General features: G+C 29.4%; 6 protein-coding genes across 6 annotated transcripts; 2 read left to right on the top strand and 4 right to left on the bottom strand.

Moving 5' to 3' along the window:
- Nucleotides 1–540: 540 nt before the first annotated feature.
- Nucleotides 541–1,833, top strand: PRS1 (ribose phosphate diphosphokinase subunit PRS1; the record flags this gene model as incomplete). The annotated part of the gene is made up of 1 exon (XM_004182437.1): nucleotides 541–1,833. One exon carries the CDS (start codon nucleotides 541–543, stop codon nucleotides 1,831–1,833), a length of 1,293 nt encoding a protein of 430 aa, XP_004182485.1.
- A 1,072-nt stretch (nucleotides 1,834–2,905) lies between these two features.
- On the bottom strand, nucleotides 2,906–3,511 carry TBLA0I03100 (uncharacterized protein; the record flags this gene model as incomplete). Its single annotated transcript, XM_004182436.1, has 1 exon — nucleotides 2,906–3,511. One exon carries the CDS (start codon nucleotides 3,509–3,511, stop codon nucleotides 2,906–2,908), a length of 606 nt encoding a protein of 201 aa, XP_004182484.1.
- Nucleotides 3,512–3,943: 432 nt separating this feature from the next.
- Nucleotides 3,944–7,783, bottom strand: TBLA0I03090 (uncharacterized protein; the record flags this gene model as incomplete). Its single annotated transcript, XM_004182435.1, has 1 exon — nucleotides 3,944–7,783. The coding sequence occupies one exon, from the start codon at nucleotides 7,781–7,783 to the stop codon at nucleotides 3,944–3,946; it is 3,840 nt and encodes a 1,279-aa protein (XP_004182483.1).
- A 620-nt stretch (nucleotides 7,784–8,403) lies between these two features.
- Nucleotides 8,404–9,195, bottom strand: TBLA0I03080 (uncharacterized protein; the record flags this gene model as incomplete). Its single annotated transcript, XM_004182434.1, has 1 exon — nucleotides 8,404–9,195. One exon carries the CDS (start codon nucleotides 9,193–9,195, stop codon nucleotides 8,404–8,406), a length of 792 nt encoding a protein of 263 aa, XP_004182482.1.
- Nucleotides 9,196–11,263: 2,068 nt separating this feature from the next.
- On the top strand, nucleotides 11,264–15,028 carry AHK1 (Ahk1p; the record flags this gene model as incomplete). Its single annotated transcript, XM_004182433.1, has 1 exon — nucleotides 11,264–15,028. The coding sequence occupies one exon, from the start codon at nucleotides 11,264–11,266 to the stop codon at nucleotides 15,026–15,028; it is 3,765 nt and encodes a 1,254-aa protein (XP_004182481.1).
- Nucleotides 15,029–15,282: 254 nt separating this feature from the next.
- On the bottom strand, nucleotides 15,283–16,155 carry SEI1 (seipin; the record flags this gene model as incomplete). The annotated part of the gene is made up of 1 exon (XM_004182432.1): nucleotides 15,283–16,155. The coding sequence occupies one exon, from the start codon at nucleotides 16,153–16,155 to the stop codon at nucleotides 15,283–15,285; it is 873 nt and encodes a 290-aa protein (XP_004182480.1).
- Between the last annotated feature and the right edge of the window lie 2,905 nt (nucleotides 16,156–19,060).

The raw sequence follows: 19,060 nt of genomic DNA, 5'->3' as shown, positions 1-19,060 counted from the left end.
CGGGAAAATCTCATCACTTTTTACAATTTAATTCATACAGGCTTGGAAATGGGAAAATTTTTACTAGGCCGATGTTACTTCAAAAATTTCAATAGATTTTATTATAAAATTAAGTAGATGAAACCTTAATTATTATTTTTTGCTTTTTAACATTTAACAAAAGAGCGATGTTCAAATCAAATAATCATTTATATATTCCACATTTTCAATTTACATAATTAGTGAATAAGATTACTCAAGACACTGTCAGCTATTTTTCATCCTAGGTCTATAACACCTCTAGATTCTTTTAAACTTTATCACTAACGCTATTTTTGGATCATCTACAATACTGTTTACGAGAAACGGCGGTTCTATAAAATTTGTTAGTATATCATTTTTGTTAAGGATAACGTTTGCATTTCATACCTCAGCCAAATCCATTGTATTTTATTATAATTACGAAAGTGAATTAGAATAAAATTACTTACTTAAGACAACAAGAATCAGAAATTAAATAATCTGGTTAAAAGAGAAACAAGAGAACAACTACTAATTAATATGCGTAAGTGTAAAGTTTTTGTGGGTAACTCTCATCCAGAATTAGGTTACCTAATCTGCAAAAGATTGGGAATTGAGCCTGCACCATGTACCTTGCAAAATTTCGCTAATGGTGAAACTTCTGTTCAAATTGGCTCCTCAGTTAGAGATGAGGATGTGTATGTTATACAGTCAGCATCAAGCAGCGTTAATGATCATATAATGGAATTGTTAATTTTGGTTTCTGCTTGTAGAGGTGGCTCAGCTAAAAAAATTACTGCTGTTATTCCACAATTTCCTTATTCAAAGCAATGTAGGATGAAGAAGCATAGAGGTGCTATTACCGCAAGGATGTTAGCTAATTTGGTTATTATGGCTGGCGCAGACCACGTTATTTCAATGGATTTACATTCCAATCAAATGCAAGGTTTTTTCTCAAAACCGGTAGATAACCTTTATGGAGGTCCTTGTTTAGCTCAATGGATTACTGAAAATATTAAAGATTATCAGGATGCTGTCATTGTTTCAAAGAACCCTGGGGGTGCTAAAAGAGTTACTGCACTTGCTAGTACTTTAAGAGTTAATTTTGCTATGATTCACACAGACCGCCGCCGTGCTAAAGATATATATTCTCAAAATAAAAGCTATGAGCAACTAAAACGTAGAAAGCAATCTATGCTAAGAAAAAATAGGCCTATTATTAGGCCTGGTGAAGACCCAAATGAGCAAGAAAAAATTTTTTTAACTGAAGGTATCCAAACGGCAAGAATCCGTAATGGACATGTCATTGATGATAATGTCGCCGAAAGTGATAGTGACAGCTCACTTTCTGAATGTAGTCCTGAGACTAGTTCTTCTAATCCTACACAAGATGCTTATGCTTTGGGAGAAACTTATGATGGATATGATTCTGAAGATGATGAACCAACATTAAATCAACAGCATGAACGATTAATCACTTTAGTTGGAAATGTTAGAAATCGTATTGCAATTATTTTAGATGATATGATTGATAGACCAGGTGCATACATTAGTGCAGCTGAACATTTAGTTCAAAACTGTGGCGCAACAAAAGTGTACATTATTGGTATACATGGTATATTTACTGGTGATTGCTTGGAACAGTTGGAACAATCAGATGCAATTCACCAAGTTGTTGTAACCAATACCTTCCCAATATCAAAAGAAACTCTTACCGAGTCTAAGAAATTGGTTGTTATTGATGTTTCTATGATTTTTGCTGAATGTATTCGCCGTAACCACAATGGTGAAAGTATCTCTGTTTTGTTTGATTCCATTACTAATGTAGTATAGATGAAAATGAAACAAATCTTTTTTTTTTTTTTTGATATTGTACGAATATCTTTGTTCAATCAACTTTTTTAAGTTTTTTTTTATTTTTTCTATAACTATTGGATTTTCTTAGTCATATATCTTCCTTTATTTTCTAGTATATACTCTCCAACAAATACCATTTAAATAACCTAGGTATTTCTGTACATTTAGCAATTTGATATTCTTATGTGGATGGTCTGGTTATCTATTAGGTTAGTGATTGCTGTGAAGGTGCGTATCCTCGGTAAAAGATTGAATGAATAAATAGTATTGAACTATTTTACTAGGAGTACGTGTTACTTCTGATAGTTATTATATTTTAGAACTCAGTTTCTAAAATAAGATTAAATTTCTCTAAGGGTGAATAAATCTTTATATGTTAAAAGTTTGTATAATATATATCTACAAATATAACTTTAGCACTATATCATAGGTATTTGAGCCCTGAACTGCCTCATTGCTTCAAAGAATGGCGAGATTATTTTGATAAGAGGCATTTGTTCTAAATTATTGACGTTCACGTGCATAATCATATAAATTGTTCAAACAGTCTAGTATATTCTGAATAATCCATAAAGTGGTAACAATTGGTCGAATATTTCCCACCCAAATTCTAAATAGGAATGGAAAAACCAAAATCGATGGTACACTTAATATACATAGTACAAGCATTATATTATTTTGAAGTATATTTGCAACGTAGGCTCCTGTCAATATAGCAGCAATACTTGTGATAAATGAGCCAATCCATGTTGTCCTTCGAACAACATGCCCGTTAAAATTATCTTTTATATCATCCAGATCCTTAATTCTACCATCCCAATACGTTTTTTTCTTTTAATCACTTTCTCTTGTTGAAGACTAATATGTTGAAGTGTTTGAAGATATTCATTGTTAAAAAGAATAGTGGCATTAAATCGAATTAAACTGACATCAAAATACTCTAAAGAAGTCATTAGTGATTTCAAATTAGCCATTGTGTATTGAATATCAAAGTGTACCGCTCTCATATTGAAAAATACTCTTGAACAGAGCATTTCACACCTATCGATTACCTCATCATAGAGTGGTAGTTTAGTATCAGAAACACGATCAAAATATTGAAACGAATAGATAAAAGATGAGATAACAAAAGATTCGGGTGATATAAATTCTTTAGGTGTATTTTTACGTAATTCCTGTAACAATTCATTGAGGTTAAAATTATTTGAAGCTTCAATAATAACGACATTTTCCCTGAAATAAAAATTTGAAACAAAATTGAGTACCTTGGTGTTTTTAGTTCGATATATGGCATTTTATATAGATTAAGGTTTCTTGTAAGAAGGCTTGGAAATTCGATGGTTAAAAAAATCACAATTTTTCGACCTTGTAAACTTGCTAATGTAGTATTGGGCATTTCTGAAACATGTTCTGGGATATTTTCATAACCTGGGGCTATCAAAATAGATGCATTATCTTCGTTAGATGAAATGAAGCTGTTCAAATTTTCCACATAAATTTCACCCTTATCATCAACAGAAATAATGGCTATTGGGTTTTTATCATTTAAATATTTTGGTAATTCTCTTTGTATCTCTTGTAGAAACGAAATATCCTCTTTTTTACATTGATCATCTTCAAGAAATCGAAGCTCTGGATATTTAATATTTGACATAATTGGTTTTAAAAACAAAAAGGTTAATTTAAAGTTAAACAATAAAAAAGTACTGGATTCAATAAGGTATGTTCCTATTGTTTAAATATTTTTTTAATAAACATATATTTTCATTATAGTTTTTATATATTTTTATTTTTTTACGAATTATTATTCTCAATATTGTGACACATTAATTATAGCCACAATAAAAAATATTTAAGAAATAACACTAAAAATAATACACATTAATTATAGCCACAATAAAAAATATTTAAGAAATAACACTAAAAATAATACACATCAATTTTAGTTTTAATAAAATTTGTAATCGTTTGGATACAAGATAATGGATACGTATTTGAAAAACAGTATAATAATGTTTTTAGTTATATAATTCTGTGATCTATTTCATAGTCACCATTCTAGTTATTTATATAATTCGACATGGATCTACTTTGTAGAATTAAATACGTCATTTTCATTAGTATCATGCTTGCTTTTTTTGTCACAATCAGTTTGAGTGCAATAATCAATTTTAGGATTCGTAATATTGACGGGGGTAAAAGTTTGCGGTAGATGAACCCTTTCAAATTTTTTGTGAAATTGTTTATGAACGTAATTTAAGTCTAAATGTCTAGTCAGAGATATTTTGGGGATACAACTAATATAATGTTTGTCATCAAGTTGAACATCAAGTGGGTCTTGAGTATGACAGCCTGGTGAAATCTTTAATCTAATAGAATGTGATTTTTCATCATTGTTATCTGTACTTTCATACAATTCAAAATTAATTTGTGATAAATAATCAAATTCTGGCAATGCATTCCGATTAATTCTCATTGGTATGCCTGATTCATATATGATATTTAACAATGTATAAATGTGAGATTCTTTTGTAAAATAGGCATGGCATGCAGGATCCTCTTTATTTTTCATATCAGCAATATCTTTAAGTATTTGTTGAGCTAATGGTAAAGAAGTCAGTAATCCAATATCTAATTTCTCATTATCTTCGATACCATATTCCTTAGGGCAAATGAAATCGAATAAAACTTTCGCTAGTTTAAATAATTCTCTAAATTGCATAAACTTGCGTTCTTCAAAGACCGATATCATAGAGTTTGCATTATCTGAAGTCTTGCTATTCTTCTCAAGTACCCAGCCTAATGATCCAACGCTGTTTGAGGGTTTGTCTGTGCTGCTTAGCTTATTTTTAATTGATTCTACAATTTTAAAGTTATTTTTAGCCAAAATATTAATTGGATATTTGTCAACTAGAGAATGTGGACAAAGAGCATTAAATTTTTCTCTAGCTGGAGTTTCTAAATCACTTGGATCAAATATATGCTCTAAGAAGTCTCTATTGTGTAATGCGTCATATTTCATAGTATCATATAGCTCTGAAATTTTAGATGGATCAACTTTTTCAATGCATGTAAATTCATTGAAAAGTTTCTCCCATCTTTCCTTGAATAAACTAGGGTCTTCAGCACAGCACCATTCTGATTGCATTGAATCTGTGTCTTGGGTGGCAAATTTATAATCCATCAATTCTTTATGATAATTCATTAATTCAACTACTCTTTTCATTACAAAGTAAGGTTCAGGCATCTTTTTTGGCCAAGAAAATTGTGGAGTCATCTCTTTCCCTTCCCTCAAAAGTAGCTTTAGCTTCTTTTTAACCTTATCCATTAAATCTTTTGCAGCATTACTGTCATCCAATAAATCACGTCTGATGTTGATTTCGTCAGTTCTAAATTCATTTGCTCTATATAAGGCAGTAGCCCAAATTTGAGCTGATAATAAAACTCTCCTCTCTGATGAGGAAAAAATCTTAATATTTTTCAATATATTTCTATTCAGCAGGTCAAAGTCTTGCCTAGTTTGTTCACCTAATTCTCTTGCTTGATACCTAGCAGAATGTGTAGGTTCCCCACCCCATTTTAAGATGAATTGTACTTTTTCTACTTCATTATCAGACTCTAATACTGGCTTCAATTGAATCTTTGTGCCTGGTATTTCCAATTTCTTACTTAAGGCGTTTATTAATGAAGCAAGTTTATTCTGGTCCTCTGCATTCTCTTCTTGGGCAATATTTAAAGCTAATAGAGCGATTTTTAGATCATTTGGATTCCTAATAACAACTTCTTCTTTATAGCCTTTTAATAGAGAAATAAAAATTGGAGATGTGAACGAATGCTTAATCTTTTGTTTAGGTGTTCTATCAGCATGCCTAATAACAGTTACCAAACCTTTAAATACCCATTTCTGCTTCTTCTCTTCTTGAATCAGATGTAATGTTTTCTTCTTTTCATCAATTTCTTTTTTGGCTTTAATAAATATATCTCTTAAAATATTTGCACACTCATCATAATAGGCATTGTTATCTTTGACAAATGAAAAGCCATTAACATCAATAACATAACTCTTCCCACTAACTCTTAGAAGATCGAACCCACAAATCATTTGTGAGAAACATGTACATACTTTTTTAGCAATATCTCTTTCGTCATCCGTTAAATCTGTTAGATATCTGACTTCTTTGCCATGAGTATTTCTTTTAACAACACCATCTACTACTGGTGATTTTCTAGTTTCAGCATGACAATAAGTTTGGCCCACGGTATAAGCTTTTACATCTTCAAATTTATCAGCATCCATAAATTCTTCATATATATAAGACCCTTCCGTACGAGGATGAATTAATGTTGGATCGAATTCAGATGATTTATTTCCGACTTTCCTAAATAATCTACGCCCTCCACCGCCATTCTTTGAATGATAATATATATAAATATTATGATCTTCTCCATCAACAGGTTTTTCTACAAATGGTTTTTTCATAATTTTGCCATCCACCTCTAATGTATCATCATCTAACATTCTCCAATTGGGTTCAGGCGTCTTATTAAATATAATGTTTAATTTCAACAATTCCCTTTTGAGATCTTCATCATTATCAATTTGAGGGCCTCCATCTCTTGAGATTTCTAATCTTTCAGCAGTAGGAACTTTTGCAGATTCTAAAACTCTTAATACCAAACGTCTATCCCATAAAACTTTTTGCATAATTAAATTATTAATTATAAATGGTTTTCTTAATTTTACGTAGTTGATTGCCTTTTCTAATGGGAACCCATTTGAAAAAAATGAAATTAAGAAGTCACAAGTTGGCCAATTTTCAATATTTTCATCTAAGATAACTTTATCACCAAATATAATTGTTTCAAATTCACCATTTTCAATTAATCGATTTAAAATTCTTCTACAAGGTTTTGATAAAACTTTAGCATCCATTGCACAAACACCTATCTTTCCAATTTTTGGTAATTGTAATTTTGGAAATTCTGGTATAACAGTAGTGATTGATTTACTATTACCACCATTATTATTATTATTATTATTATTATTATTATTATTATTATTATTATTATTATATAATTTCAAATTAGGAGGATCCATAGAACTCAGCGCAGATGGTGTACTTGTAGCCATATTAAAGTTTGGAGTATAATTGAGATATGGTGAACTAATTGTTGTTGATGTAGGTGTTGAATTTAAAGGTTGGGTAATCATATCTTCAATTGTTATAATTTGTTTTGGTTTCATTGTATTATTAGCATTGATGTTTAAACTAATTTTTGAATCAATACTTGTATTAGAAACATTAGAATTTCTTTTTGGTAATGGGATACCTTGAATAAAAGACTCATCTTTTAGATTTGGGCTTGAATTTAAATTTAAAGATACCGATTTGGATAAACTATCTAGCGTAGGTGAATTATTTACAGGATTTGAAAGAAGATTTGCATTAATTGAAGTATTTGTTGGTGAAGTGGAAAGGAAAGGGGATTCATTATTGACTAAGATTGGAATTTCTCCTATAGTGTTTCCATTCAAAGAAATGGAATTTGAAATTGGTGAACTAACAAGTACACTAGAATCTACACTTGAGTGTAACGGAGAATTTGAGAAAGTTGCATGAGGAGGGGCATTCGTATCTGAGGTGATGCTCAAAGTTCTTTGTAATGTTGTATTAACATCTTCAGTTTCCATTGTATCTAAATCTGGGGTTCCTGGTCCATGTAACTTCAATGATTTATTTTCGCTTTTTGATGTGGTTGGACTAAAACTTTCTAAAATTGGAGCCATAGAAGCCATTGCATTTCTAGTCTTTTTATTCACAGTAATGCTAGAAGATGTTATGGATGATGTAGAAGAAACTATAGGGGTGGTAGAGTTATTATTTGTTTGGATAGGTTGCAGTGAATTATCATCTTGGTTGTCCATTATTGTAATGTGACGTTTCTTCTTTAAAAAATATTAATTAATTAATTGCTCTAGATATACTAGCGAATTGAATGTTATTTAAATAAGAATAATAACAAAAAATATATAAAGCCTAAAACAATTAAATTGTATCTGAAATAAGATCTAGATATTGTAAACTTTTCACCCACGTTTGTATGACAGTAAATATAAGCAGTAGATTAAGCTTTATGGCAGATATAGATTAGGCAAGTCATCTCAAATTTTTTTTTCTAAAAAAAAATGCCGGGGAATAAAACAAAAATACACGTGGGTGAATTACTAGAAATAGATATACAATATGTTAAATGGAGAGTTACTTTGATAGGAAGTTAGTATGTGAAATATAAGAGAATTTATTAAAATATTATAAAAGACGTATAGTATTAAAAAGACGTGTAATATAAAAAGGCATGAAGTAACGGTGAGGCGAGGGATAGGAAAAAGGCGTTGAATGATTAGAAATTACAATATATAAAGTTTATAGCAAATGATGATTAGTACGGTATTGTTAAACGAAGAAATGTAGGATGAAATTGGAAAAGATGGAATATGAGAAAAAATTTATAATATTGAGGAAATTCTATTGATACGAATAGGCATTAGCACAATCCTTTAGAAGCGTTATCCCATTTTTTAGTTTCGGTCCAGCCAGCATCAATAACTCTAATTGCATTTTGTAAATTCAAAGGTTCCAACAACGGTTTATCATCTACTACCAGTTTCTTATAAACTCTGGAATAATAACCAGGAGGTATAGTTTCAAAAACTTTATTTCTTTTTTCTAAAACTTCTGAATCTATGCAATTAGAACTTTTTGTTGTCCATAAATTTCTTCTTTTAATCCAAACTTCATTAGCATTTATAAAAGGAACTCCATTTTTTTCTGATTCCTTTCGTAGTTTTCTAGATTCCTTCACACTATCATAAGTTGCAAAAGTGAGTGAATTTGTATAATGTGTAGTGTCATCATCATCATCACGGTCATCATCACGGTCATCATTACCATTAGAATTGGTGGTGTAATTGAGTAAGAAGGGGTTTACATTAAGGTATGTATTGTTTTTACTGTTTGGAATATTTAAGGATTTATTAGAATGACTAGTCATTGTAGTATTGCTGGTTGTATTATCATTGGAGGAATTCATCTCTAATCGAGTCTGTTGATTAGTGGATAACGAGGTATTATTTGTCTTTATCGATAAACTTGATTTTTTAAACTTCAAATTTCTTATTGATTTCTGTTTATTACTTGTATTTGTTTTCGAAATATTTGGTGAAGTAGTACCACTTGGTAGGAATAAGGCATCTACTTGCTTACTTTCCAAAGTATTAGATTGTTTTTCATCTAATTCTTCCAAAGTATGATGCGAAACTTTTCTGAAAAACCCCATCCATTTGTTGAAAGTATATCCAAAACGAGATTTTTTAGCCATTTTAAAGATTATTTAGATGCACTTGAACAATGGTGCTAAGTATTGCTTACTTATTGTATTTTTATTATACCTCTAGTATATCCTAACAATAGTTAATAGAGTATCGGACTATATAGGAGATTTTATTGAAATAAAGATGAAACAATCAATATATATATAGATGAAAGTTAATATAAAAAAATGTAACTCCCAAACACCCGATACAAATGGCATCTCCAAGACATATATCTTTCTAAAATAGGTCAAGTCTAGATCATCACTCTACATTACAGTCTGGCTATTGATTAGATAGAATACCTCGATTGTATTGATAGCATTATTACCTCAATTACATTATTGCGTCGATTATTACGTCGATTTCACCCAGGCTTATCTCAGCGTTATTAGTAGAATGAAATTCTTTGCAAAAAATGTTTACCGGTTCGAATCGCCTTCCTTTTCCGGAGTGTCAGAAAAATGCCCTCACTGTGTACATGTGACTGGCAATTTAAATATTTTACAAGCCCATAGGCAAAAAAAGAGCACTAAGAACAGCAAGAGCAGGTACAAACTAACTCAGTGTAACTATGACTAAAAAATGCCGACACTCATCACATAAAGTGACCCCAGTTCTCTCGAGATGGTCTTGGGCCTTCAACATAGTCAGAACGAGCTATGTTGAGACTCCAAAGCCGGTGAGAGATATGCCATGGAAAACAACTAGGTGCATCCAGTAACACAGGGTGGCCACACAACCCACCGCTTGGTGAATCTGTTCTTAATAGCCGGCTGGTTGGGTTTTATCATCCTTGAAAGTTATATATCCTGCGATGGACAAGCAGATCACGAGTTCCTGTGCAGTGTATGCAAACGCTGCCATGTGTCCTCACATCACAACACCATACTGCTGTCAGGTTGCTCACTCGATGAAATCACATTGTTTGAATAGTGTATTTCTTATAGTTTATATATTTGTTTGGAAAATTTTTCAATTGGAAGCACGGAAAAACGCTCCTTATATACCTCTGTTTTATTACCCGGCCGTCACGCAAATTTTTCCAGGGTATGTGATGAAAAGAAAAAATGAATGTTGATGTCAATATTTCAGATCTACATATAATCTCGAACAAACAGAGTGCCAGGTAATGCATTGTGTTGGCTCGAATATGAAGTAAGCGCAATACCTTACCATTTTAAGCAATTAATTGTGTTATTTTGAAACATTCATTATCTCCAGAAATCATGAAACACCTATAGAAGACGTAATTTCTGGATATTTACTTCCCTTAGCTAGCGCATTCAATCTTGTCTTGTCCCATTTTAGCCAGTATCTGATTATCAATAATTCTTGTTTCCATTTCAATACAATTGATATCCAAAGATAACATAAAACGCGTTGATGAATTGCGTATGAGAGACAAAAGGTTCAAGATGCAAGAATGTACGTTATTTTTTGCCAAGCAAATTAATTTTTTTTCATTTCCAAAAAGAAAAAAAAAAAAGAAACAAATGAAATAAAATTTGTTTTAAATAAATGTGTCTCATACGTCATTGGCAGTTTCCTGCATTCTTGTAACGAATTTCTTATACATCTCTTTCCACATATTTATACATCGTGATATTATAACTTGTTTTGCTTTTTTTCTGTTGACGGATTCCACGATTCGTACCTAATCACTTTTTGAGGGTGTCAAGTGAATGAAGAACTTTTTTTGGAACACCTAAACACGTACTAAAGAAAGGTATTTTCTGGGAAATCGTTAGATAAAACTTAGTGTATCAAGAACCTTTTTTCTACTCTTTTTGGCTGTTGAACTCTTCACAATTTATTACTCTTATATTTTATTTTTTTTAATGGACTAGTTGTGTAGTGATCATTGCATTTCAAACGATAGATACCCTTTTTTTGCTGTCTCCCTCATCCTTAGTCAAATACATTTTTTATTAATATTTGCTTTATTTAATCAGTTTCGATCCTTTGCTCTCCTTAAATAACACCATTTGCTTGCTTAGTTGCTATTTATTTTTATTTTTTTTTCACCTCCCTATGCTACCTAACATTTCAGATCAAGTTTCAGATGACAAACTCTCTAGCAATCACACTCAAAGCCGTGACTTCGATAACGTTAATCTTGCGAAAGATCCAATCATGGATGAACAAGAGATAAAATTATTAGATGCTTTAAACACGTTCATTTCCATTATAAATGATGATGATTATACAAATTATAATGAAAAATCCATCAATTCTATAAATAAAAGACAAAATTTCATTGCTAATTTTATTCGGATCCATCTATTATCATATTTAAGGTTTGTTCAATATAACTTGAATATCAATTATTCCAGAGATTTGATTTATAGGGATATATCACTTCAATGGTGGATCACCCTTTTAAACTATTTAAATTCAAGACCGCCAAGTTTTAATTTGAATAATGCAAATCATCTAATTCATTATTCAGGGACACCATATTTTTCCATAGATCTTTTATCCGTCATTCTAGAATCAATAAGTAGATTATTAACTATTTTATTGCCCACATCAATTCATTCAAATCATATCTTGGCAATTTATTCGAACCATATCTTTTTAACAATCAATTCATTAACAAATAAATTAATCTTAACTTCTAAATTATTAAAGAATTTAAGTGATTTTGATTCGAAAAATGACTCAACTTTGAAAAATGATTTGAAAAGTAATAAACTTAAATCAAAAGGTATTCAAACTCCTAAGGAAGCATTAGTTATAAAATATTTAAACGAATTTCAAACAGTTTTAAGATCATTCATTGGTAAATTAAATGCTTTTGCATTTGTTTATTTGCCAGATATTTATAATTATGATGTATTATTATTAAATGGATTATTTTCAAAATTACAATTAAATATTTCATATTCAACTTCTCCTATTTCAACGAGTACTACCGATGATAATACTAATACTAATAATAATAATAATAATAATAATAATAATAATGACATTTATTTATTTGGTAATTGGAAAAAAACCGTGTTTACCATTACATCTAATAAGAAAAATTCAATTCAAAAAGATAATTTTGAAAATATTAAAGATTTCAAACCTACTCTAGCAACCCTCAATTCAAAACAGTCTTCAATGATTCCAAGTGATATTGCTACTTTTAGAATTCTAATCTCATACTTGAAAAACGACTCAATCTTTTTATCATTTTACTGGCATTATTGGTATATTGTTATTAAAAATCTACAAGATTTCTCCAAGATTGAAATATTAAATAAAGATTCGTTGAAATTTATTACAGGTTCTGAAATTTTTTTAACTTTTGTTACAAGAAATTTTTTAAAATCTGATTTTAATAAATTTCAAAATTTTATCAAAGTTGGTGAAGGTATTGATCAAGTTTCAATCTTAACATCAAAATCAAATACAATTCCAAATAATTTAAATAATGGCAAGAAGCAATCGTCGATGTCATCCACTAACAATTCATCAAATATAGTTTCTAATTCACAGTTAAATGAATTTATATTTAATAATTTCAAATCAATAAAGTTATGGGAATGTCTACGAAATTTAAACGATTCATTCTTAATTGATGTTCATAATTCAACTGTTACTGATTCAAAAATAACAGCTCATCAAAATCATAATTTTAAAGACTTGTTAATTTTACATGATAATTATTTATTGGATCATATTTCGAATAATTATACTGCCTTAAACTCAACTATTGCTAATTTAACTTATAATAAACTTTTTCAATTCATCATTTTTCAATTTCAACAAAATTGTAAGAAACCATTAAGAATTTCTAATACTGAATTGTATTCTTCTTCAACTGAACTGTTAGCATCGTCTACAGATTCTATAGATCCAACAAATTCTCCTTTGGACTTTTTAGATTGGAATCAATGGGCAAAGGGCTTGCTCTCATTAATTAAGACTTCAAATTGTGATAATCAGACAATTGCCTTACTATTTCTAATTAATAATTGGGATGTAATTCCAAAAGATTATACAATTAAAATTGCGGATGAATTGATATCAAATTATTGGTTCGATCTTTCTAAGGATTCACATTTGGAAATTGTGCACATATTATTTATAAAATTAATTGTCTTTCGTGTAGTTCCGCAATTAAATAAGGCTTTAAATGATGATGATGATGATGGTGATGATAATACTAATAATAAAATATCTGGAGATAATAACACTAATATTTGCCTTCAGAAGCAAATGTTGGAAACTATTAAAACCAATATTAATGGCATACATTCTACTATTAAAATAATGGTTCAAGAATTAGGCTATATACCAGTTATCCCCATAGATGAAAATGAAGATAGTTTACTCTTTTTTAAAAATAGAAAATTATCAATAGTAACTAATAATCAAGCTCTGGAAACAGATTTAATTATCAGAGCAGAAAGATTAAATGATCTAAATATTTTAGCACCAAAAGTTTTGAATTTCCCAACTGTTAGTTCTATCGCTAATGTAAGACCATCATATCTTTTAAAGCATGGGAAATATCCTTATGATGTATTGGATGAAATGATATTTAAAATGTTGTTAACCTCTTCTCAACAAGCTGCTTTTAAATCTATTATTCAAAAAGGTTATTCAACTTCGCAAAGATCAAACAATAAAAGTTCTAATAATAGCAATGAATCCAATCAAAAGGTTGATTCTAAACCTTATAACGATACAGACTCATTATCAATTAGAATTGGGGGCTGGTTTTCCAAATTAAGCACATCTGTAGAATCACCAGAAAAACAAACTACGTCGAGCCGGGGTAATAAGGCTAGTATTGATAATCCTTATCCAGTTTATCAAAGTAGTATTAAAAATTGTATTATAGAAGAAACTATGGCAGAAAAAATTTCTATTGATAAATTAGATACAATAACTATCAGTAGTGTTGATAATAAGCCAGTACCTGAAATATCTGCAACTACTTCAACATTTCTAGATTCATTGTATTCATTTTCAAGTAAATCTAATAATCAAACTTTAAAAAATTCAGCAGCAGATTCTAATAAGAGAAAAGTAATTAGTCCACCTGAATTAAAATATTCTTCAAATATTAAAAATGGTAAATTATTGCCTGTCCTGTTTACTACTAAAATATTACCAATGAATTCACCTATTGATAAGATTGAAAAAGCTAATGATCACTGGGGTATAATTACAGCTAAAAATTATAAAAAAGACCTGCCAACTATTCCATCTGATAAATCAAATGGTAGCGTAAATAATTCAGAAAATACTTTAGAAAAAAGCATTTTAGATTCCATTAGCTCATTAGAAATGACTCCAGAATTTAGTAGTAATACAAAGGAAAACGAAACTATAATTGCGAATGATCATTATTCTATGGACAAGGAACCTACTTTACCAAAAAGTAATGACTTCGATAAGATTGTACAGGCACGTTATTCAATAATTAAACCTAACATGAGAATATTTAGCATTAAATCTAGTCCAGATATTCCTTACTCTGAAATAGAAAATAAAAACATTAATAATGAACTTTCTATTAATATTCAAAATAACCCTTCTGATAATACTATTAATGAAATGATGGGGAATTCTACGATATCAAATGAAGATAAAAAGAAATATTTAAAAATCTTTAACAGAAATCAACATATGTTATTAGAAACTAAGTGTAGGAAATTCATTAAAGCATTAGATATTTATAACAAAACAGTTGATGAATATTCTAGATATTTAACCTTTAAAGATCATGAAAATTTCTTTGTTGATTTTGAAGTAAGGCCATCCCCGGGATATGACTCACTTCATATTAAATTATAAATCTTCCATTTGAATTTGCATTTAAATTTGAATTTGTATTTATATTAGTGTTTACACTTGATTTAGTATAAATATTATATACATATATTTAAACAATTCCTTAAACAAAAAAAAAGTAAAGCCTTCAAAAAAAGAGCATATGCATTTATTGTCATGCATTAGTCTCCTCTAGTTTAAAGCAAGCAGAAGTTATTGTATAAAATGCTAATATATTTATCATATATAGTTGTACTTAATTAAGTAATGGTCGTTTTTCAATTTTTAATAGTTGTATTTTTATTATTCTTTAAAATAAAAAAAAAGGTAATTGAAAAGGTGATTAAAAAGATAAAACAAATCAATATGAAAAATATTATTGTTCCAATAATGTACGTTGTCTTAGACCATCTTAACATAATATTCCTAAAATCCTGATCAAATACCATCCTTGATCTTATAAAAGATGTATCGAAATTAAAAATCAATTCATCACCAATTGGTAGATTAAATTCTACAGTAAAATGATCTGAATTTGTGCCTATAGATAGAATATCGTCTATATCTATTTTATTTAGCCAATATTTGTTAATTTGGTTCAATATATTCATTTCTTTACTAGCATGGTTGTGTTGATTATTAGATAAAATGTCAATTTGATCATAATTATTAAATTTAATATTTGTTTTCATGCAAGTGATTGGGAAATCTTTATTATATATTAACATATCGTTATTTTTACCATAAACTGAAAAAAACTTAACATTTAAATTTGTCAATTGATGATTATTTAAATTTGAATTATTTTTTAAACAATAAAAATTGAAAATAGCATCAAATTTATAAATAATTGATTCTCTTAAATAGATGTTTGAGATCAGCCCATTATTTATTACAGGTGGTAAATTTATATCTGGATTTAATCTTTGAATATCAGTTTCAAAACTCAGAATATTATTTGGATTTATTGAAAAATTAAAATTTGCTAATGGCAACCATTGTGAAGAATCCTTTGGTAATAGAGATAAATAAAAGTCATTAAATAAAATAACTGATAAAGGTAATATGATTATAACTGAGATTAAAAATAGAAGTATTAGATAACTTAACCATTGAGCTAGTTGTAAAGGTTTTGTAATGTTCAATTTCATAAGAAGAATAATTTTTTCGATGAATTTGGTATTGTATATTAATAAATTCGATAAGAATGTATGTTAATCAATTTTTTTAAAGGGAGGGCCCGAGAAAAAAATTAAGAGTGGGGAAAGGAGCATATTTTGAATAACAGTTAATTCAGAGCTGCAGCAGTACAGAATATTTAATCTGATCTAGTTTCCAAAACTCAGAGATATATTTAAAAATAAATAAGATTCAAAGTGGTATATAAATTATCAAAATTTTGGATAGTATAATTATGGACCGGCAAATTGAGATGATTCATTCCCCGGTTCAGTCAAACTTAAAGCTATATTTTATTTTTATTTACAAAATATTTTCTTGTATATATAGTCTATCTAAAAGCATAATAAGTATTTTTATGAACCTATATATAACTTTCTCAGTTCTTATATCATTATCACTTAACGGTGACATGATTACCATGGATAAATGTAAAAATATTTCTAGAGATGGTACTTTAAGTATTATCCGCGAACCCAAGAAACATGCCAAATAAATCAGACTAAATATGTTATTATTTCAACTGAAAATTTATCTCAACAATATAGTTGGTAAGAACAGAATTATAACCTTATCTTTGAATTAATGTAATCAAAAAATAATAGTAGAAAAATAGATATTAAGAATTTAACAGAAAAAAAAATAATAGTTTTCTTAAAGATATGGCTACGTATAATATACAACAATTTTTCTTCTTTTATTGATTGTTTTAAAGTATAGAAACCTCCTACCCTTTTTAGTAGGAATTAAAATTATAGAAAATATAAAAATATAAAGATTAGATGTCGACTGAATTGCTGGCAATTTATACATCTTTTTTTGGACAAGAGAAGTCAATTCATCGTCGTCTATAAGTGAAAATTTTTCACCTAATTAACCTCGCAAGAGTTATGTGTCTCTCACATGCTTAGTATATCCTGTAGAAGCTACATGATCTACTTTAATTAACGACACCGAATTTTCTAATTGGGGTTTTTATTAGTAACGTATATTTACATTATACTATCTTTTATCCTAAACCAGTATATCTACTGTTGTATGTATAAAGATCATGAATATCTAGCAAGTATTATACCGAAAGTTAGTTTTATATAAAGAGATAAATAGGGTGACTTTTCCATAATTGCTACCCATGTAGATCCATTTGCGATAATGCTTGGTCAATGAAGATTAGATGCCCTTTGTAATCTGCCCGCTACAAAATTTTTTCTTAGAATCGGCTATACTTTAAAATATGATGAATATAATTTATTTGTTAAAATGAAACCTCCAATTGACGTATAAGCGCCCAATAATTTACATGTTTGTACCCTACAAATTCTAAGATAGACTTTCTGCTCTCATTATCCCTCACTTTTAGGACCTTGAATTTTTGAAATAGGTCTAATGAGGAATTAGTTTGTAGTTTAATAGGAATTGTAAGTTGACAGTGTTCGTAGAGAAGAGTACCTCGTTTGCCTTTTGCTTGATGATGGTGTTTTTCTACAAGTCCAGTTTCATTGAATTTGTATGATGGTAGTTGTTTACGAGATATATCTACAGATTTTAAGTAGGTACCCCAAATATGAGATTCTGTACCTTAATTACACCTAATTTCAGGGACAGGGCTATAGAAGAAGGTATTCATAAGTTGCGAGTGTAGCTGACTAAAATGTGATGTCATTTCTTCATCTGTTTTTCTTGGCAAATCTATTAATGAGATGTAACCATTGAGTTCACGTCGAATTATCATGAATTATTCATCTATAATGGAACTCAAGTGATGAATCATTAAACCCACATGCAGTCTTTCAGGATTTCCTGTAACAGGACTATTTGTGTGTGGATATTTCTCAGAGTACGAAGGGCTCTACAATGGCACATTTTTGATATGTATCAATATGAGTTGTGAATTTAGATGAAACATCTATCGGGGGGACTTGCATTTAACTTTATTGTGCCAGTGGGCACATGAATAAATTATGTAATGGAGAAGTTATTCCCTTCCTGAATGTTTGGATCCTATTGTGTGACGACTTTGCCTATGTTCGCCTTATGATTTAACTTTAGAAGTAAGTACTTCAATATCAGAGAGATGTGGTAGTTTGGGAATATAATACTCATCTTTATCTGTAATTTGTAATGTATAATCATACAGATTATTGGTTAATATTAAGCCAATTTGTGTTTTCCAGTTATCTTTTAGTAGTAGCTAAGATACATATTCACCGTACCATAGGATATACGGAAGCCTGGTAAATGCAATGGTGGTAGTAAATGGATTGCAGTATGCTTCCAGAACATAATTGCCTCATTTATGACAAAGATAATCTCATTTTCAAGTTTTTATTGCGAGGTATTCAACATGAGTACCAATGATGGAATTATGGCTATACATTCTATTTATTGCTAAGTTTATGGTTCTCATTAATTAGCAAACTTTTGTTGCAGATAATGTTTTGGCCAGTGACCCGGATATATGATTAAGAATCCATTTGAATTAGCTTTATTTGTTTTAGCAATAAGAGACACCTTTTGATTTTTAATGACATCACGATGTATCTCTTTTCTTTTATCTTCAGACTCTAATTTCCCAAGAAGAGCTTCCATATTAGGAGAATCTGAGTGAAAAACATTTAAGACACGATAGAATAATGATTGAGAACGGACATCGACTAGCATATTCTTATTTTGTGAAATAGTGTCTTCTAGGTTAAAATTTTTGTTAATATTTACGAAACTATGAACAGTCTCATATTATTCAGTACACTTCTGAGATTTGTAATCTGAATATTGTGAAAAGCATTTCATACAAGTATTATATTTAAGAAATGTGCTAATGAATTTATTCTGGGTTATAAATCTGGGGTCCATCTACCCTAATTTTTCCTTTTTTAT

The sequence above is a fragment of the Henningerozyma blattae genome, chromosome 9 (assembly GCF_000315915.1).
Source record: "Henningerozyma blattae CBS 6284 chromosome 9, complete genome".
NCBI lineage: Eukaryota > Fungi > Ascomycota > Saccharomycetes > Saccharomycetales > Saccharomycetaceae > Henningerozyma > Henningerozyma blattae.
The sequence above is the reverse complement of the archived record's forward strand: the minus strand, read 5'-3'. Positions and strand labels throughout refer to the sequence as shown.